The 22618-nt window shown below is 38.7% G+C and overlaps 1 protein-coding gene across 1 annotated transcript in view; it reads left to right on the top strand.

Annotated features, from left to right (window-relative positions):
• The window catches only part of Rab30 (RAB30, member RAS oncogene family), a 100555-nt gene extending 93659 nt beyond the window's left edge, over positions 1 to 6896 (top strand). The window contains exon 5 of the mRNA XM_059253193.1: positions 3169 to 6896. Within this exon, the coding sequence (XP_059109176.1) occupies positions 3169 to 3419 (251 nt within the window). The 3' untranslated portion in view covers positions 3420 to 6896. The remainder of the gene's footprint in view (positions 1 to 3168) is intronic.
• Positions 6897 to 22618: the final 15722 nt, after the last annotated feature.

Raw genomic sequence — 22618 nt, 5'->3', positions numbered from 1 at the left:
TATCCATTTTCTTCTGAATTTCATGATTTCATTTTGTTTTAACAGCTGAGTAATACTCCATTGTGTAAATGAACCACATTTTCTTTATCCATTCTTCTGTTGAGGGACATTTAGGTTGTTTCCAGTTTCTGGCCATTTTGATTAGGACAGCAATGGACATGGTTGAGCTAATGTCTCTGTGGTTGGATGAAGTGTCTTTTAGGTATATGCCCAAGGTATATGCAAAGCTGGATCTTGCGGTAGAACAATTCCCACCTTCCTGAGGAACTATCATATTGATTTCCATAGTGACTGTACAAGTTTGCACTTCCACCAGCAATGGAGGAGTTCCGCTTGTTCCACATCCTCACCAGCATGAACTGTCACGTGTGTTATTGATCTTAGCTCTTCTGATGGGTGTAAGGTGAAATCTCATGTTTTTGGTTATTAACCCAGCTTTTTACAGCTGAGCCATCTTTCCAGCCCAAGATGAAACCCCAGAGTAGTTTTGATTTGCATTTCCCTGATGGCTTAGGATGTTAAGCATTTAAGTGTTTCTCAGTCATTTGAGTTTTCTCTGTTGAGAATTTTATGTTTAGATCTATATCTCATTTTTTAACTGGGTCATTTGTTTTCTTGATACATAGTTTCTTGAGTTCTTTATATATTTGGATGTTAGCCCTCAATCGGATGTGTAGTTCATAAAAATCTTTTCCCGTTCTGTAGGCTGCCATGTTGTCTGAATGACAGTATTTTTTGCTAGAACAAACATTTTATAATAAGCATTATGGCTGGTGTGTATACATACCAGGAATTATACTAGGGGTCCTAACTTTTAGATGAGGAAACTGATGCTGAGATAAGAAATTCTGCCTGACGTTGAACAGAATGTGAGGTCAACTCCCCAAACTCTGTAGTTGTCCTCTCAACTTTTCTTCCAGCCTGCTGGTGAAGTAGCTGTCTCTTTAGAGCTGGTACTCAGACCCAGTCCTGAAAACCCTCATGCCTAAGGGGAACCTTGGCCATGAAGCATTTGAATGCCCCTAGTTCCGAGCTGTCCTTGTATTCCACAGGAAACCCTGAGAACTTGGGTCAAAGCATTACTGTTAGGCATTTTAAATAAGGAAGATAAAGGAAGACTTGAAGTGAGATAGGAAGAAGGATCAGCTCCCCCCCCCACCCGCCCCCCATGTGCTCTGGCTGTCCTGGAACTAACTCGTTATGTAGACCAGGCTGGCCTCAAACTCACAGAGACCTGCCTGCCTCTGCCTCACACCATGACTGGCTTTTATTTCCTTTGTTCAGTGGTTTCCAATAAATGAGTTGGTTTCCTAGGATCTTCCAAATAGAACCACTGAAATTCATTTGAATTTTTAATATGCTGTGGACTTCTGAACTGAAGTGTGCATTCAGCATATCCTGTGCAGTTACCACCCATGTTCCCATTGTTCCATCATTGACATGGGAAGAAGCTTCTTCAGATGAGCTCCCAAAGCCCTTTGACATTTCAGGAGCCTTTGGGACAATTTCCCTGCTCTCTGCCATAGCAAAGTCTCAGGCACATCATTTCATGCCCCAGACCTAGAAGTGACCATGTCTTTAGGAGGTGGCATTTCTTTCTAATGGGAAGTTTATAATTAGGAACCCCAGATTAGTGTTGGGTTTGGGAAGTTTATAATTAGGAACCCCAGATCAGTGTTGGGTTGTCCTTACGTGTAGGTCATCTCTAAACTGTTTCCTATTGAAAGCTGACATGTACTCATGGATATGATGAATTGTGTTGTCTTAGTAGGTTCAACAAGTTGTCTTCTGATTCACAGGACTGTCTTAAGCCACATATGAAATCACCTTCACTGAGAAAGACACAGGACAGTTCACCTGGCTTGCTGGCAGGTTGGCATTAGGTATCATGGAGAATCAGCAGTCAGGACTTTCCAATGTTATGGCATTCTACTATGTATTTATAATTCATACACAGAGTAATTTATGAATTAGCTCATTTAAGCAATGTTACCAGGTAGCATAGTTGACTTTTGTCAGCCGACCTGGAAAAAGGAGTAGAAAACTTTTAAAAGATAAAACATACCATGAGTTATTCATACAGATACTTAGAGCTATAATTTAAAACTGTAAAATTTTTACTTAATATCATTAATCTCATGCCTGTATTTCATCTTTCTCATGTCAAAAATACCAGTTCCAAGTGACATGAGCATAATTAATGACTTGTTTTATCCCTTAATACACATGTAAGAGCCTCTTAATCCCAACCCCAGCTCTGCCATTGCAAGATGATTACTGAATGAGCTCAAGACTTTGTTCTTAAATTCCTTTTTGTCCTTAGAGTATACACCTAAGGATGCAGGGTTAAATCATGTTTTCAATTTACTTGAAATAGTTGTCTCTATCTATGCCACTATATGACAAACATGTTTAATATTTACAGATTGCTTTTAAATGTTAATTTTGTACTAATTACACAATTGTATTGTTTAACTCTGTAAAAATGTAAGCTTCTAAAGTCAAATCTGTGGAGCAGAATGTGCTCAGAGAGGTCTGGTTTCTGCCCCTCCTATGCTCCACTTTTCTCTTTCTGGGCAATCATCGTTTTGTTTTGGTTTTCAAGACACAGTTTCTCAGTGTAATAGGTCTGGTTGTCTTGGAACTCACTTTGTAGAGCAGGCTGGCCTCGAACTCACAGAGCTCCTCTTGCTTCTATCTCCTGAGTGCTGGGATTAAAGATGCGTGCCACCGCTGCCTGGACTGCAAACACTGTCTTTTAAATTACAATCTTGGTTTATTATTTTCCTAAAAAATAAGCAAAGGTGGAATTTTTAAAGTTTTCCATTTAGGCAGTTGCGGATAATACTTTTTCTGCTTTGCTTTCTTTGCTGGTATTCTTGATTCATGACATTGTATAGACTATTCCTCATTGGCTTGTTTTCTTTACTAGGCTGAATACTTGTGTGCCTGCATTGCCCTTTATACAAGCAATTTGGGGTGTTTCCAGTCTTTGTCATTACAAATGGCACTGGTAAACATTCCTGTGATCATGGCCACATTTGCTTTGCTTTACCTGTCCATCCGTTTAATCTGGCCATTGATTTCAGCTCTGGAATTGAATCTCGATACTTCCCGGCCTAAACAAAGTCAAGTGACTGTTCTTTCTCTAATTTACCATTGTTACAGGCAACAAGATTGACCTGGCTGAAAGGAGAGAGGTCTCCCAGCAGAGGGCAGAGGAATTCTCAGAGGCTCAGGACATGTATTACCTGGAGACTTCAGCCAAGGAATCCGATAATGTGGAGAAACTCTTCCTTGACTTAGCATGCCGACTCATCAGTGAAGCAAGACAGAACACACTGGTGAACAATGTATCTTCACCCTTACCCGGAGAGGGGAAAAGCATCAGCTATTTGACTTGTTGTAATTTCAACTAAAGGCTGAGGCAAAGAGAATCAAAGGGAATCAGTAGATGCCTTGGTGGGCCGTATGTTGCTAGGGAATCTGGCAATGACTATGGCTCCCGCTCTTGGACCTTCTGACTCCTGTAGGCTCCAGAGCTTACAAAGCATGCAGGCCAAGGGCCTCGACTGCAGGCCAGCATTAGCAGAACACATAATGGTTTCAGCCTTTTGCAGTCTGGCATTGGAGCAAGGAGAAAATTGCACTAAGCGCTCCATGATCTGCAGAGCATGTTGCTTTTGTTTTTTAAAAAGCAAGTAAAAATGCATTCCTGAACACAGTGCAGGGGATCATGTACTGTAGGAATCCCTCCTGTGTGTCAGTGGGTGCATGTGGGGCTGTTCTCTAGGCTTCAGTGGTAATCTGGTGCCCATGGTTTTCTTGTCTACCAGGTAAACCAAAACTGGAAAGGCCCAGTTCTGTCTCTGTGGTACTTAGTGACAACCCCATGGAGATTTTGAAAAGTGTTATTTCTTTTGTCCACAAGCACTTTCAAAACCTTTGGGATGTAAAAACAAAAACTCTTCTCATGACCAACAGTAAAAATTATTGTCTGATAACATATACAGCTCCATGACTCCTTTTGGTGCTAATGATTATGGTATTTCACAGACCAAACATTTTACTACATTGATATTGATACCCTTAGATGTATTACCTAGAAATAAAAAGAAAATGGGGGAAATCCATGAATCAGCAGTCTTTTTCAAAGCCTCATTACCACCTTTTCTAGGATGGGTTTGGACATGAGAATCCTTTTTCTTTCATATTCTCCTTGAAATTTCTTAACTTTCTCCTATTCCTTCAAACACCTTTCCTGCCCTTTAAGTAAATCAAAGTCTGAAAAAAAATGGGGAAAAATACAATGGATGATGGCATTAAAATAAAAAGATTACTTGTAAGACATTTTGAGTAGCATGAGAAAACAGAGCAGATATGACCAAAATACTGTGGAATACGGACTGACTGCAGAGCAGGGTTCCAGACAGAGCACAGTCCTTCATAACAAATTGCACCTTTTCCTTTCTGGAACTATCCTTGGCTAGACCAAGGCTTAGGATTTTGTAGACATTTTTAGTATGATAAGTGAGAATAGCAACAGATGAAAAGTTTCACATACTTTTTGTATCTTCAAGAAACTTAGTAAAGGCCTGCTTGGGAAGCAAGCCGAGTTATCATTTATCATCTTATATTAATGTTGATCTCAGATTCATGACAATGCATTCTTTTCCCTTTATCTTTTCTTTCCTCTGGTCTCACCTCAGAGCTTTCCTTTTCCACTCCCTCTTCTTCCTTCCCATCCTGGTATGCATGTGTTACCGAAAATCTCCAATTCAAATGGAGGTATATATGCCTTTACTTAGCCAATTTCAAAACAGGTCTCAGATTGGAAGATGTGTTGCTGAATGGGTTCCTGTTTTCTTCAGTGCCATGATTTGATACCTTCCAATTTGTTCACGCTCATGAATGCAAATTGCGACAGCAATTAAATCTGTTTGCTGTTGGTGCCGTCAGGTGTTTCTGGGCTTGCTGTATAGCATAACTGAGTGATGAATCACTGAATGAGGATATGACATGTAATTCCGCTGTTGGTATTGATGGTGACAGTCTTGGACCTGACACGACACTCTTGGAAAGCTACTGAATTGTAAAGCAGTGAGTCAACGCAGCAGGCTATTGGTAATACATTTCTAGCGTTTATCTAGCAGATTCCATAATGTCCAATCTGTTTCACATGGGACTGCGTGTATTATTACCCATTATTGGTATTGTAACTTGCTCTCTATGCTTTCTTTGATTCTATAAGAAAGAGAAAGGCTTGCCAAAAGTTTGCATGCCTTTCCTTTATACAGGGAGAAAAATCACTTGAATTGAAAATCAAAATCATTTATCTTACCTTGACTTCTCTATTAAGCCAACAACTAAAGATAAACTAATCATGGTTACAGAAGAATTTATCTTTCTACTGTGAGAGAATGTCCCTAAATTTAGATTTATTTACTTTTCTTTACCAAAAACTTCTGATCTCCTCAGCATATGATGACTCAGCTTTGTCTCACAGCACTGTTAAAAATAATGTTGCTTTGGGAACTTTAAGGGCTTTGTTAGAATGGACTAATTTAGTTCCAGAGTAACAGTTTCTGGGGTTATTCTTATTTCTTAAGCGTATAGCGCCCCCATCTGCCCTCCAGGTTCAGAAGCAGCTCAGGAGCTCTACTCCAGGTCCCTCTTCCCCTGGGTCTCTGAGACGTTCAGGAGATCACAGTCAGCAATCCTTGGGCCGTTAGTGTGGACACCTGAGAAGCTGGACCCTTACGTTCCACAGTTCTATGACTTTCAGATTAGGCCTTTTGGATATTTGTCCAGTGATGTGTCTCAAATTTGAGAACAATCTTTGACAATATTATAGGTGCAATAAATACCAGTTTAATAAATGATTCATTGCCAAGATGTTTTTTATTTGTTTTTTTAAACGAAAGTCTTTAAAGTGGTAATTGAGAAAGAGTCATCTTAATCTAGGGAAGGACATAAATATTATTTTTCCTAATAATTCTTATTGGCAGGGCAATATCTGCTCTGATGAGCCAGTTTTACATAAAATTGTTTAATGGTGAAAAACAAACAAGATTTGGTTTATTGTAATGTAGTTTGGCTTATCCTGACGAGACCATCTCTTTTTCCATTTGTGATATGTTATTTTTCTTTTTTCAAATAAAATTATTAAATACACGGCAATCTTCTGTAGCTTCCAATGAAAACACATGTTCAGGTTCTAGAATCATTCTGGGAAAAGATCTATGGAATCATATAATTGTCTGGTATGGCTTTGTATAGACTGTATCCTCAAGGACTTAGTGATTTCTCCTTTTCCTACACAAAGCTGTGTTCCTTTGTATTCTTTTATTAGATCTGTTGGATTATATTAATATTTAATTATATAGAGCCAATTATCTTTTGTGTAGACTTGTAAGTTGACATCATTGGCTTTTTCTGGCTTTCATTTCTCACCCATATTTTAGTCCTTTTTGATATCAGCATCTTCCCTAAGTGGCAAGACAATAACTAAACATGAAACAAATGTGTTAGCATGACAGTACATCAAGTTCTGATTGTGAAACTAAGAGACCACTGACCAAAACAGGATGTGTAGACTAGTATGACTCAAGGCAATGAGGCTTGATAGAGGGAGGAAGCAGATTCTTTATCTTCTTTTCATGAAAGTATTCCTTGGAAGGACCCAGTGACTGACTCCCAGTGTTAGATCAAGGATTTGCCAGTCTACTCTTTGAGCTATCCCACAGCATCAACTTTCGGTTAGACTGATTCTGAAAAAATATCAGTTGCGAATCATTTTGAACTTGTCCCCCCACCCCCACCCCATGTATGATACCAGTGGCCTTAAAGATAGGGAAAGTTTCTGAGTCTTAATCCTACAGGACGCTCTGTAGCACATGGCCATACATACGTAAGGATCGCTTTCCTATTAGCTTCTGGAAGAAGTTGTAGGTTTGGACGTTTTTGTTTTTGTTTTGTTTTGTTTTGAGATTTTTTTTTTTTTTTTTTTTTGGTTTTCCGAGACAGGGTTTCTCTGTGTAGCTTTGCGCCTTTCCTGGAATTCACTCAGTAGCCCAGGCCGGCCTCGAACTCACAGAGATCCGCCTGGCTCTGCCTCCTGAGTGCTGGGATTAAAGGCGTGCGCCACCACCGCCCGGCCTGTTTTGAGAATTTTTAACTGCCATGGTTTACTTTCTTCCTTCAGCCATGGTCTTGATAGGTATGTTTCACTTCTTTTCCTTCTGACAAAATGTATTCCACCTAAGCAATTACTGTTAAACACTAAACGAAGATATATTTTCTCCTCTGGGTTTTCTGTTCCTGTGGCATGAGTTTATTTGTGTTTGAAAGGAACACTGCCTTCCCTTACACTGTACACACAGGCAATATTGGTTTGATATTATCCCTTCAGATCAGTCATTAATATTGAATAATGTAGCTAGCATTTCATCTCCTTCCTAAATCTCAAGATGTTCTTGATATAATTACTCCTGGGAGGCACTGTCTTTTTTGTTTTGTTGTTGTTATTTTGAGACCAGATTTTAGTCTACATAGAAATCACATTGTAGTTCAGACTGGCTTTGAACATTCTCTTGCCTCAGTCTTACTGGGAGTATAGATGTGAGCCACACTGGCTATCTTGGTGGTCTTTGAAATTAAAAACAAATGGAGGGATAACTCGCTGTGTAAATGAACTTAACATTTAAGATAGTTGAAGATTATTTGAAGGATTTTTGTGGGATGTGGCATAGAGAGGAATATAACTAGTAGATGCTTCACAGTTCAAAGAGGTAGAATGCAGACCACCACACTAAAGCCCTAGAGCCGCAGACTGGGCTCTGTGTTAGGGAGAATTTTTCAAAACATTGGAACCCTCTGGTAGTGACTGCCTTTCTGTCAAGCAAAGGGTAGATATAAAGTGTAACGAAAATGTGGAGATGACCTACCTTGTTGATTGAGGGTTGAACCAGATGCTCTAGTAACTCAAATTTCTAGATTGTAGTACCTTTCCTTATGCTCAACTAAATATATGTTGACCAACAACTAGTGACATTTAAAAAAGAAAAGGCTTTTTCTTCTGTCATAAATGCACTACTGTCTAGGGAGAAGGTTAACTATGTGTCCTTAGGCCAAGAGACTGATCTGCCATTACATCCTAAACTAGAAATGCCTTGTCAGCCCCTGTTGAAATCAAACTGGCTTCCAATTAAACATGGGAGAGGTATGTATCATTTAGGCCAGGGCTATGTGAAATCATGGAAATTATTCATCTCATTTGGCTTAGTACACAATATCTTCTCTTCAGGATTTTAGAAGTGTTTTAGCATAAGAGGATCCTCCATTAAAGAGTCCCCCAGTAGTCCAGTGTTCCATGAGAGGAGGATAGGAGGGTCACCAGCAGAAATCCATCCTTAAGAGCTGCTTGAGAAAGTCTCAAATGACATTTGATAGGTTTTCTTGATTTGGGGGAAAATGAGTTTGAAAGGGTGAAGGCCAATTGGCTTTATGTACAAAGTAACAAAACAGGGCTTTAACTTGAAAATAAAATCACTTAAAGCAGTTTTTGCTAATTAAAATTTATAAAATTCCATTTTTAAAATAGCATATACACTTTCCAGTCTGACAGGTGGCTCTTCCTTAGTCTTTACAAAAGCAAACCATTGCGCTTAAATCAGTATGGGGAGAAATATACTTAATTTGGGTGGGACTTTCTCTGACTCCTTGTAGAGGAAATCTGAAGACAAAGGCTGGTTGCCCGTTCTTCTTTGGCCTCATCAGGTGTATGAGTTAATTTTTAAATTTTTTCTTGCTTTTCCACCAATTTAAAGCAGAATGGCAGATGCTGAGCCATATTCCAATGAAATTCTTGGTCAGTGGCGACGCTAGAGGGTGATAAAGGGAGAGGCATAAAAGTGGGGCACTAGGTTAGCTGTGTGCAGCCCTACAATATAAAAGTTAGGGAAGGCTGTGGGCAGAGTTGGAACTGGAGCTTTCTCATCTGTGAGATGAACCTGTTAGGGATATACTGAAAATTAGAGGAGATAAGTTAAAAATGTGTTGCTCAGCAACTAGGAAGAACTCAGATATTAGGGCTTTTTTGTTTTTGTTTTTGTTTTTTTTCTACCTACTTTAGACTTTGGAAGTAGAGGCAGTGACATGTGACTTTAGTCCCAGGTACTGGGGGAGCCGAGGTGGGAGCTAGGGTAACAAAGGGAGACTCCATTTCTAGACTTTAAGAAATGGTTTGGGGCAGTCTGTTACAAAGAAAAGAGTTCTGTTTCTACAAGGAAATCTCTGATTCACTTTGTTTCTTTCCATACATCTTGGGAGACATTCTGTCTCAACAGACGATTCCAGGGTTGTAAATTCCTTATCAGGAAACTCTCTCTTAGAACTGAAATACCTCACAGTGCAATGCAAATCTCTTCTTGGTCTCGTTCTCCATGGGAAGACCATGCCCTGGTTGTTATCTTTAAGGGGTCACATTTGCTGTCTACTATTGCCCTTGTTTGTGTTTGAAAACTAGGTCATAAAAGCGTGTTAAGGTGGTTATTGTTATCCTCTTGGTGAACATCAGGGTAGTTGTTGACTCTTAGTTTCTTACTGGGATCAGATTTAGATAATGACACTATTATTAGCTCTTCAATTACTCATGCTTTTCTCCTGTTACTAATAATGTATAATGAATGACCATGAAAGAGTAATTCTGGTTGTGTGGCTCTTCTTTCCATCTGTAGGTAAAAATGGAATCATAAATCCCAGTTATAGGATCTGCTTTTAGAATTTAATTCCGTATATGACATCATTTGATGAATGTATTACTAATACTCCAAGATATTTTTATCCTTCTTTCTATGTGTGTGCTACATTTTGAAATAAAAATTGGGGTACTAATCTCCCAATAGAGCAAAAATTCATATACAGAGTAAGAAAAGAATCTGTTTGGTTAGAATAATTCACTAGTTGGTGAATGGCACATAGCTTTTGTTTAAGATTACACAGTTATGCCTGAGTAAAATAATAATAATAATAATAAACTTGATAAAGCCCTCTGAAAAACAGCTGCTAAGCATATTGCTTCTGGAATGTAATCATTAGGAATAAATATTCTCATGTCCTATACAATTACAGAATGTTAGTGGAACTTTCTTGTAGACTATTTGACAATGAATGTCAGTTGATTTACTAAATGAATTTTTTAAGTAATTTTATCCTTTAAGGACTGGTTGGGATTTTCAGGTCCCTGACATAAAACATTTCGAATGATTGGAATGCTGGCTTCTAACTTCTACTCATTGGCGTGTCCGTCTAGACATACCAGATGGTTAGAGCTCCCTTGATGGTGTGTAAACAAGACACACAAAGCTGTCTTAACTAGTGCATGAGTAAAATTGCTATTTTCAGAAAAGAAAAAAATTCTGCTAAAAATTTCAATAAAGAACTAAGACAAGAATTAAAAAAAAAGTATGCCCTGTATATTATTGCACACACTTTATTGCATGACTTTTAGCATAGGGATGAAATAAAATGCAAAATATTTAATTCTGGAGATCTCAGCAGCTAGTTAAAATATTTACAGAAGCTGCTTTGTGAAGACTTAGAAAATCCTTGATTTTCTTCATTTTCTTAATCTCTCCATTAAAACACAGATATTTTACGTATACAGTTTCAGCAAACAGGTTGACCAGTGAATTTTATGAATTCAATTCCTACTGTATGGCTACTGGTTTTATGCATAAGATCTCAGTAAACTCCACATATATATCACTATATAAATTCTAATAATCTACTTTAATATAAGCATAGTTCTTGGCTTTAAATGTCAATATGCAGATATTAACAGTACAATATATATTTTGTGTCCATGTATTATTTTTACTTAACGAAAAGGCCATTAGAAATATAAGCAACTGGTAACCCAAGTACAATTAGTTAAATACATTGTGTAGAAAGAAGATTTATAAAAAAAAATTCAATCCAGTTTCAAAAAGGGGACAAAGAAGAACCAGGAACCCAAACAAAATATTTTAAAGTTAAATTATGTCTTTTAAACATTCACACAACCCACACACAGAACTCACCCCTTTGAAGTATAAAATGCAGTGTTTTTAGTATACTCATTATATTGTACATTTCACTACTCTCTAACTTCAGAATATGTCATTCCCAAAAGACTCTGTATCCATTAGCAGCCAAACTTCCTTCTTCCCCTGCATCTGGCAATGGTCCATCTGTTTTCTGTCTCTATGGATTTGCTTTTCATATAATATAACCATACAATGTGTGGCCTCTTGTGTCTGGCTTCTGTTAAGGTTTTCAAGGTTCATCTGTGTTGTAGCATGAGTCAGAACATTCTTTTTATGGCTAAGTAATATTCCATTGTGTGTATGTGTATATATGTATGTGTGTATGTGTGTATGTGCGTTGTGTGTGAGTGTATTATTTTATTTGTGAATTAATCACATTTTGGATATTTAGATTGTTTCTACTTTCTGGTTAGCATAAGAAATGCTGCTAGAACATTTATGTAATTTTTGTACATGGTCATATGGTTTCTTACACATCTCAAAACAATTAGACTAACAAATCAAGCAATTTGTATTTATTTAACTAGAACATCTTAAAGTCCTGCTTGGAGAATGAAACTTATGATCTTGGTTAAATTGATCAACAGGACCCCTGAATAATGCCTAGCTGTCAGGTTTATTTGTGAGAATCTTTCTGTGAGGATGTCATTTTGATATGGTTACCAATTTTATGAGGATTCCTTCAGTCTTTGTAGAAATTACATTGTCATCACTGAGAATTTCAAAGTGCTCAGCATTCCTTTAAAGACAGCTACCAATCATACTGGAGAAGGCATTCATTAAACCTGGTAGGATCATTCAATCAATGAAGGAGCCTTTTAAAGGTATGGTTTCTTATTTATCAACTATCTCAACATTTGGATCTTCCTCCTTGGAAAAAAGATCATCAAATCGCCAAACCTACTGACTGTTGTAGTTTAAGTTTTATCATTAAGAAGTAATTCATAATGAGAATAAAAGTGTAAAGGATGTATTTTGTGTGTAAAGAATGAATGTATTTAACAAAATCTTTTTATTTGTGATAATTTTTTAAAAAGCTGAATGGAAATTGATTTCCCATGTACTTGTACATAAATAAACATTTCCTGTTGCCCCCAATTGGAGAGTTGTATGCCATGTCAATATGTCAAAACCAAATGAGCTTCAAGTACACTCATATCCTCAGTCTAATGTGAAATGTACCCTGCATGTGGGGCTCCAGATCCTCTGAGTTTGAGTGTTGATTTTCTAGCTAGCAGACCTTTGACAAGTCATTGAACATTTTATGTATTTTTCTCCTCTATGATACAGCCTATAATAAATCACCTTAAAAGCTTCTTTAGGTTATAACACTAAATGAGACTACTCTGTCATATTCAGGATGTGAAAATCATCCATGTTAGTTACTGATAATGATGAGAAAGTTGCTTTATCCTATGATGCATTAGATGGGGTAATACACTGGTAACCAGGAGTATTAACTGTATTCTTGTCTCAGTATAACATTAGTGTAATCATGTTTTTCAACCTTTAATTTTTCAATTTCAAAGTAAGGGTATCTCTATGTTTCCTTCTAGCTAAATACATTACATAGTTCTGAAGATATCTCACTTAAGATGTTTGCTACACAATTAAAAATGGGAGCACTTGTTAATTACTAGTGAGACATTCATCCGTTCATTTATATATTTACCATTTATTGAGCATGTAGTATAAGGCAAACCTGGCCCTGCCCCTTACCACTACTGTAGCAAGAGTCAAAGATACGTACTTTTTCTCAAACTTCATTTTATCTCTGTAGCTGGAAGGTTTCTCCTATCCTGCCCAGCACTGAGGTCCCACAACCGCTTATAAAATAATTAAGAGGCTTAATATTATTTAAAAACTGTATGGCCTATGGCTTAAGCTTCTCACTAGCTAGATCTTTTAACTTAACCCATTTATATTTATCTATAAGTTGCCACATGGCTTCATGGCTTACCTGTACTTTCACATCTTGCTTCTCCTGGTGGTGGCTAGCAGCATCTCTCCCCACTCTTTTTTCTTCCTCTCTCTATCTTGGATTTCCTGCCTGGTTATAACCTGATTTGCCATAGGACAGAGCAGCTTCTTTATTAACCAATCATAGCAACATATATTCACAGCATACAGAAAGACATCCCCAAGTACTAGTGGCTGTTGGACCTTGGGGCCGGGTGAGACTGGAGAAACCTTCCGACTACACATCTCCAATACTTGGCTCTCACCTTCTGTCTTGTAACATTCATATGACAGATGCATGACTTGGATTGAATGCAATAGCTGATTAGGAGCACTCAACACTCACCAGCTCTACTGTAAAGAAAAACAAAAGCAACAAAATATTGCTGCATTTTGAGATAAGTGATAATGGAGGATCACTGTAATCAACAGACTAGTACCTGGAACCTTGTAAGATTCAGGATCTTGGGACAATAGTATATTAAGAGAACCATCCAGGCATCTACTGCCCCTCTGGTGGGTTAAGGGAGGAAAAAATAGTTCCAGTGAACCACCAGCAAGGCTGCTTACATTAATGACTACTGCAAAGTTTTGCAACCCCTGTAGGATTGTGTAACTGTATAAGCCTGAAATCTACTTAGTAGCTTTGCCTACCATGAACTGTAGTGAGGAGCCATCTTGAAAAGGAATATCAGAAGCCCCTGCATATACAATTTCTGGGATGTAACACACACATATTCGATGGCACTAGCTCAGTGCTTAGTATCCTAGTTGAGAACCAAACTTGGCTCAACAAAGTGACTGTGACGAAAATCCATTGAGCACCCTATACTGTAGGGATGGGTGATGGAAAATACAGGAGAAGGGAAGGATCAAAGGAGAGATCCTGTTGGGAGGTGATGTTGCACGCCTTTGATCCCAGCATTTGGGAGGCAGAGGCAGATAGATCTCTGAGTTCTAGGACAGCTTGGTCTACAGAATGAGTTCCAGGACAGCCAGGGCTACACAGAGAAATCTTGTCTCAAGAGAGAGAGAGAGACCTTCTCTGGCTTCTATGTGCTCTTGTCATCATGATGCCTTTATAAAAGCCCCAGTCAGTATTGGTGCTGTCCCTGAACCTCTAGAACTGTGAGCTAAAGAAACACCTCTATAAAGAAAAAAAGAAAAGGATAGCGAGATCAACAGACTTGCACTCTGAGATGAGGAATGGGAGAAACCATGTAAATTCACACCTGTCAGTCACTCATGCTGGTCTAACCACTCCTTTCAGTTTGGTACATGGGTGTCAGAAACAAGGAGAGGGAAGTTTTGCTTCCACAGATGCCCATTCACAAGGGCATGCTAAGGTAGCTGGGAACAATGCCCTAGCTCTGTGCTGCTGCCCTGTCTTAGACTATATGGTCCAGAGAGGAAGTTTCCTTGGGAGTGACTGTGACATAAGCTCACACGTGGAGGTACTTCATTTCAAAGATTCTTAAGGAGAAAAGCCCTAGTCAATGGTTCATATCCTGGTTCATGGTGTGGCAGGGGCAGGGGCAAGGGTACAGCTCCTAGTACTTCTACAGTAGCAGCAAAGAACACTACAATTCTTGCTGCTTTACAGTTCCTACCTCTACTGGCCCCTTATGCTCTAATGACCGTGGACTGTTCTCAGGATTGTGTGTGACCACTGTAAGTACTTTAGGCCCCTTACTACTTGGTGCAGGCAGTGCCAAAGACCCTTACCAGTAATACAGCCAACATCAGCACCACCAAAGGATGCCACTACCATCTGATGTAGATTTCAGAAGTTTATCCCACATCACTCTGCCTGACTGCTGGTGTGTTCATGTGGACCACAGAGCCCAAACAGTGCACATCCTGTTCACATCCACTAATCACACCTGGAGAAACTACAGGGAAGGGCTGGAGAGACGGCTCAGCAGTTAAAAGCATTTACTGTTCTTGCAGAGGACCTGGGTTCCATTCCTGGCACTCAAAAGGAGGCTCATAACAGTCTGTAAGTTCAGTTCCAGAGGATTCGACACCAAAATGGCCTACTTTGGCACCAGGCATACACATGGTGCTCATACATGAATGTAGACAAAACACTCATATACATAAAGTAAAGAACTAAGGTAAATCCTTTTTTTTAAAAAGAAATTACAGGAGACTATACTTTGGTGCCTGTCCATCTGGAAAAAAAAAGCTAAGAATTTAAAAACAAACCGATACCCGCACATCTTTAGGAGATTGCCACTTACTATGGCCACACTGTAAAAGCAGTTGAAAGAACCATGAGACATACATACAAATCTAAATGCAGAAACCCAAATCATATTAAAAAATTTCTAAAAATCATTCTCTAGTAACAAATTCCAAAAAAACTGAAATGGATGAAAGGTCTGACAAATAATTCAGGAGAATGCTTGATAAAAAATGTGATCCTGCCGGGCGGTGGTGGCGCACGCCTTTAATCCCAGCACTCGGGAGGCAGAGCCAGGCGGATCTCTGTGAGTTCGAGGCCAGCCTGGACTACCAAGTGAGTCCCAGGAAAGGCAAAGCTACACAGAGAAACCCTGTCTCGAAAAACAAAACAAAACAAAAAAAATGTGATCCAAAAGAATTCAGATGAAAGGTTAGATGGAATTAGGAATACATCTTGGATGTGAATGAGAGATTCTGCAAAGGAATTGTGAAAAAGAACCAAATAGAAACTTTGGAAAGGAAAGCCTCAAAAGAACAAATGAAAGATTCATCTTAAAATCTCAAAAAATAATGAAACAAAATATCTACATGGAAGACAGTTGTTTTAAAATATTCCATTCAGAAAAAAGGCAACAAAAATGTAGATAAGAACAAAGTAAAGTCAGGCACAATGGCACATGCCTTTAATCTCAGCACTTGGGAGGCCAGAGGCAGGTGGATCTCTGTGAATTCAAGGCCAGCCTGGTCTACATGGTTCCAGGACAGCCAAGTCTGCATAAAGAGACCCTGTCTCAAACAAAGCAAAACAAAACAAAACAACAAAAAACCACCACCATCAAAAACCAAAAAAAGCAAATATGAAAATACCAGAATAAAACCCAATGCTTTGTATGCTCATTTGAAAAACTAATTAAAAATAGTAGAAACAGCTGGCCATAGTGGCACAACCTTTAATCCCAGCACTCAGAAGCCAAAGGCAGATGGATCTCTGTGAGTTTGAAGTCAGCATGGTCTACATAAGTGAGTTACATGTCAGCCAGGGGTACATGGGACCCTGCTTCAGAAAAAGAAAAAAGTAGAAACAAAGAATGAAAAGAGAATTCACAGTCTTTGGCACACTATTAAAGATTAAACATATATATTATTAGTATACTCAAAAGAAGAGATTAAGCACATAGCAAACCTATTAATGATGTTGGGTATGGTGGTACACACCTGTAATCTCTGTACTTGAGAAACTGAAGATCATGAGTTTGAGGTTTACACAGCAAACCTGTCTCAAGAAATAAAACAAAATAGTTAAACAGCAACCATATTTAATGAAATGATAGCAGAAAATTCTCTGTTCTTGAGAATGACACAGGCACCCAAAATCAGGAGGCTTATATAAATGTAATCCCAACTACAAACAGCCAGAAATGATCTCCTCCAAAGCATACTGTTATAAAACTTGTTAATTACAGTTCAAAATTTAAAATCTGCAGGAGAAAAGTCCCAAGTCACACTTAAGCGCAACTCCATCAGAGTCTAGCAGATTTTTCAGCAGAAACTCTTAACAGACAAGAAGGGGATAGAATGACAGGTTACAAGTCCCAAAATACTACCAGCCAACTATTAGAAGGTATGGCTTTGTTGGAGTAGGTGTGGCTTTGTTGAAGGAAGTGTGTGTCACTGTGGGGGTAGGCTTTGAGGTCTCCTATGCTCAAGCTATGCACAGTGTGACACACAGTTCACTTCCTGTTGCCCGTAGATCAGGATGTAGAATCCTCAGCTCCTTCTCCAAAGTCAAAAGTATCATTATTTGCAGATGATATGATACTATACATAAGCAACCCCCAAAACTACCAGGGAACTCTTACAGCTAATAAACACCTTTAGTCAAGTGACTAGATATAAGATTAACTAAAAAAAAAAAAAAAAAATCAGTAGCCCTCCTATATACAAATGATAAACGAGCTGAGAATGAAATCAGAGAATCAACATCCTTTACAATAATCTCAAATATCTTGGGGTAACTCTAAGCAAGCAAGTGAAAGACCTGTGCAACAAGAACTTCAAATCTTTGAAGAAAGAAATTGGAAAAGGTATCAGAAGATGAAAGATCCACCATGCTCATGGATCAGCAGGATTAATATAGTAAAAATGGTCATCTTACCAAAAGCAATCTACAGATTCAATGCAATCCCCATTAAAATCCCAACACAATTCTTTACACACCTTGAAGAACAATACTCAACTTTTTATGGAAAAACAAAAAACTCAGGATAGCTAAAACAACCCTGTACAATAAAAGAATTTCTGGAGGTATCACCATGATTTCAAGCTCTACCATAGAGCTATAGTAATAAAAACTGCATGTTAGTGGTATAAAAAGACATGTGGATCAATGGAATAGAATTGAAGACCCAGACATAAGTCCACACATCTATGGACACCTGATTTTTGACAAAGAAGCCAAAATTATACAATGGAAAAAAGAAAGCATCTTGAACAAATGGTGCTGGTCTAACTAGATGTCTGCATGTAAAAAAATGCAAATAGATCCATATCTGTCACCCTCCACAAAACTCAAGTCCAAGTGGATCAAAGACCTCAACAGATACACTTAACCTGAATGAAGAGAAAGTATGAAATAGCCTTTAGCTCATTGGCTAAAGAAGAAATCTTTCTGAACAGGAAGGACATCAATAGTGCAGATACTAAGATCAACACTTAATAAATGGGACCTCATGAAACTGAAAAGTTTCTGTAAGGCAAAAGACACCATTAATAGGACAAAACAGCAGCCTACAGAATGGAAAAAGGTCTTCACCAACCCACATCTGATAGAGGACTGATTTCCAAAATATATAAGGAACTCAAGAATCTAGATATTAACAAACCAAATAATCCAATCAAAAGATGGGTTACAGATCTAAATAGAGAATTTTCAACAATAGAATCTCAAATGGCCAAAAAAAAAAAAAAAACCAGTTAAAAAGATGTTCAACATCCTTAGTCATCAGGGAAACACAAATCAAAATGATTCCAAGATTCCAGGCAACTGGATGGAACTAGAAAAAATCACCCTGAGTGGGGTAACCCAGACTGAGAAAGAAAAACATGGTATGTACTCATTCATAAGTGGACATTAGCTGTAAAATAAAGGATAACTATGCTACAATCCACAGACCCAGACAGACTAGGTAACAAGGAGGGTTCATGGGGGAATGTATGGATTTCCCTGGGAAGGGGAAATACAAAAGATTTCAAGAGTGGACTGAGGGCAGGTGGGAATGGGAACATGAGCGGTCAGGTTTGGGGGAGAGAGAGAGTACTGAAAGAGGCTACTGGAACGTGGGGGCATTTCAGGGTCAGGTAAAAACCTTGTGCAAGGGAATCTCCCAGGAATCTACAAGGATGACTCCTGTTAAGACTTCTAGCAATAGCAGATACATAGCCTGAACTGGCCATCTCCTGTGACCAGCAAGACTTCAAATAGAGGGAGTGGGAAACCAACCCAATCACATAACCTTCAACCTACAGTCTGTCCTGCCTATGAAATATGCTAAGGTAACAGTGGACTAGAGATTGAGGGAGTGGCCAACCAAAGACTGGTCTAGCCTAAAACCCATGCCAGGAGAGTAAGCCCACCCTTGACACTGCCTGGCACCAGGACCCACAGGAATATACCTCAGTAGTAGAATGCATGTTTAGAATACACAAGGGAAGTGTTTGCAGAAATTTCTGCTCTGACTTTACCTATGTTATGGCTTTGTTCTCTTAATAGTTGAATCACATAAGATTGCTTGCTGTTACTACAGGTCAAAACTAGTCATATGTTGGCAATTTTACATGATTCTAATATTATCTAGTTCTAAGCATCAGGGACTGTTTGGCAATTACCACTAGCCAGAAGAAATTCACTGACCCAATGTGATAGTTTGAAAGAAATTGGCCACCATAAGCTCATTGGGAGTGGCACTGTTAGGTGTGGTCTTGATGAATAGGTGTGATCTTGTTGGAGGAAGTGTGTCACTGTGGAGGCAGACTTTGAGGTCTCATATATGCTCAAGCCACACCCAGTGATACAGACTACTTTCTGTTGCCTGCAAGATATAGAACTTTCAGCTCCTTTTCTAGCACCATGTCTGCATGAATGCTGCCTTGCTTCCTGCCATGATCACAATGGACTAAAACTCTGAACTGTAAATGAGCCACCTCAATGAATGTTTTTCTTTATAAGAGTTGCTGCGGTCATGGTGTCTCTTCACAGCAAAAGAAACCCTAAGACACCCCCAATCATACTTTTCCATCAAGCATTGTTAGAAAGTTACTATTCCTCACACAATGTTTTTCCTATTAGCTAAATGGAATGAATTGCACACCTGCATAAATCCTAAAATGCTCATTCATAAACACATCAATATTGGTCACTATGTGAAAGGTATAAATGTAGCTTATTCCCTAACTATCCATGTTAAAATTATTGTGCATCTCATGTGGGCAAAACAATGTTCCAAACAAGTATTTCATAAATTGAAAAACATTATTAAAAACTTTGAGGATAATTATTAGGGTTAATTATTTCTGGTAACTGGCAGATAATACCTGATCCCTGCTACATACCCCTAAACAGATCCAGTCTTAGGATGAAACCTGGATCTATATTTACAGTAACATGGACAGGTGCTCACAACTGAATATTTCAAGAACTGTAGCCCATTTCAGAAACTGAAATCTCATTTTTATTAGTTTCAGGAAATCATGTTAATAATACAAGATAGTCTCAAGTTTCACACTTGGTGTATATTCGAGCTTTCAGAGAACAGTTGTATTTTCAGATCTAGATAAAAACAAGCAAAGCGAAAGTCTTTCTTACTTTGATCTATATTGTTGGAGCTTAAGATCTATTGTTTATTGATGCTTGTTTAGCTTCATTCTAACACTTTGAAGCAATCTTTGGAGTAGGAAGAGCACACAAAGCCCGGGATGAAAATAGCATTCTAGGCAAAGGCTTTCAGTAACAGTATCTAATACTTTGAACAAATTAACCTCCTTGAATCTCAGGTTTCTTTTCTTTCCCTTGGAAGCTTCTCTCTCCTCTTATGCATTTATTTTACAATGCTGATTTATGAAGGTTAAAGTATGGCTAGTCGTGGTGGCCTTCAGATAAGGCACATACCAGGTACTAGGGAGGTTGCAGATGAGGATACAGGGTTGGAAATCTATACCTCATGGGACACTCCCCAGAAATGCTAGAAACACATAGTCTTGACTGTAGAATCACACAGATTCAAGGTGGCAAGAAAGGGGAAACAGTATCTTGATCCTACTCAACTCACATCCCAAATTTATTCTGGGTTGTTGCTGCAGACAGCAATCCAACTGAATCTTGGGTTTCTTGTAGAGAATAACAACAAAATCAATACTTGCCTTATGTATCTATCACTTGTTATACGCAAAATCATGTTTTAGTTACTGGGGCCATATCAGGAATGAAAACTTCGTTACATTCAGGATCTGCATCATATGGAAGGGGGTAGAAATACATAGTATGCCAAATGTTGATAGTTATTATGGAGATAGTAAGTCAAGACACGGAAGCAAGGTAGTGATGGTGCAATGTTGTTATCTTATACAGGATGGTCAAAGGAAGGCCTCAACATTAATATGCCGCTTGAAAACAGACTTGAGGGAAGGGAAAGAAGTGTATAACTCATGTAGAATGTGTTGTAGGCACAGAGTATAGAATGTGCAAAGGCCTCAAGGCAGAGTTCCTGGTGTACTTTGATTTTAGCTTACACAATATGCAATTTCATTCAGCTGTTCAAAAACAAATTACATATATCCCTGAAATTTCAAGAGTTCTCAGGCTCTATAGCAGCAAATGACAGACTAGATGGCTCCAGGGTTTTACTCAACTGCTAGCCTCAGGATCAGAATTATGAAATTTCACAGTAATTTCAGTTGATCAGTTCCCCGATACCAAGGACAGTGCCAGCTTCTTATGCTCTTAGCTTGAACCAGCTTTCTGCTGCCCGCTCGCATCCTCTGGATTCCTGCAGTCTAAAATTGCCCATCTGGGTCTTCCTGCACACAGGAGCTGTGATAGGTCAAATGGAGGCTCCTAACCCTGGTAGATCATTGTATACAATAACCTCAAGATGTCTTCGCCACTGTACTCCTAGTTACACAGCATGACAAAGTGGGATCTCTCTCCTCTGCTCACCCATTTGCTGGAGGATCACTGCTTCACCCACACCCACAAGTGGATCTGAAGATTGAGGACTGTGGGCTTGTGAGGAAGAAAGGATTGCCTGGCTTTCATATGGCTTACCTTTTCAGTAGCAGCTTCTGGGTCCTGTCCCCTAACCAGGAAACTGCTCAGATTAGGTGGCATTCAGTCTGTCGATCTAATATCCTTTTCTTCCTCCATAGATTTCTGCATCCTTTCCTGTTTCTCTCTTTGTGACTATTTTATTATTATTATTATCTGGCTCCCACAAAGCACCCTCCAGTCTACCATCACCAAATTTGTTTTTGAGTAACCCAGAGAGACCTGTTTATTGCTCTTGCCCTTCTCTCATCCCCCTTTTTTTTAAAAAAATTGATTTGGCCTTTTACAAACTCAATTTGCATGCCAGTCTAAGTCATTCAGGTCCTCCACCATCTCCTCATCTAGTAATAATCTGCCCAACCATAGACCTCAGTGGAACCACTGAACCTCCCGACCAGGTTAGAGTTCCTGGTGAACCACATTACTTTAAAAAATTTATTCAAAATTATACTTATGTGCATGTGTCTGTGTGTGGGTATGTGCACTTGAGTGCAGGTGCCTGCAGAAGCTGGAAGAGAGCATCAGATTTCCTGGAGCTGGAATTACAGGTGGTTGTGAGTTGCCCAGTGTGTGTGCTGGGAACCAAACTCAGGTCCTCCGCAAGAGCAGTTGCTCCTAAGCTGTTGAGCCATTTCTCTTAACCAAGCAACTGAACCTTATTATCATACAGTGGGGCAACTTGATATGGTGTCTCCTGATGAAAGAATTTAAATGCACAACATAAACCATGAAACACTTCCATGCAAAGTCGGAATCTAACCAAGTCTTTAAACTGATTTACTGTAAATACTGGGACTAGAGGGACAATGTAGTATAAAGAATCAAACATACAGATCTAGAATGCAGGACACACTTCCAAAGTATTTTCATTTTATTTTCATAAAGACAGTGTTAGGAAAGTAAGAGCTAAGGCATTGGAAGGACAAAAAACAAACAAAACCAAAACAACAACCAAACATCATGGACAGACCTTGATAAAATCCTCATTATATGATAATTTGAATATACATGGAAAAATTTAATAAGAGTTGTTAGAAAATACTGGAGAATTTGTTATTTTTTCATG

The sequence above is a fragment of the Peromyscus eremicus genome, chromosome 1 (genome assembly GCF_949786415.1).
Source record: "Peromyscus eremicus chromosome 1, PerEre_H2_v1, whole genome shotgun sequence".
Lineage (NCBI taxonomy): Eukaryota > Metazoa > Chordata > Mammalia > Rodentia > Cricetidae > Peromyscus > Peromyscus eremicus.
Note: the sequence above shows the minus strand (reverse complement) of the source record. Positions and strands in the feature narration are given on the sequence as shown.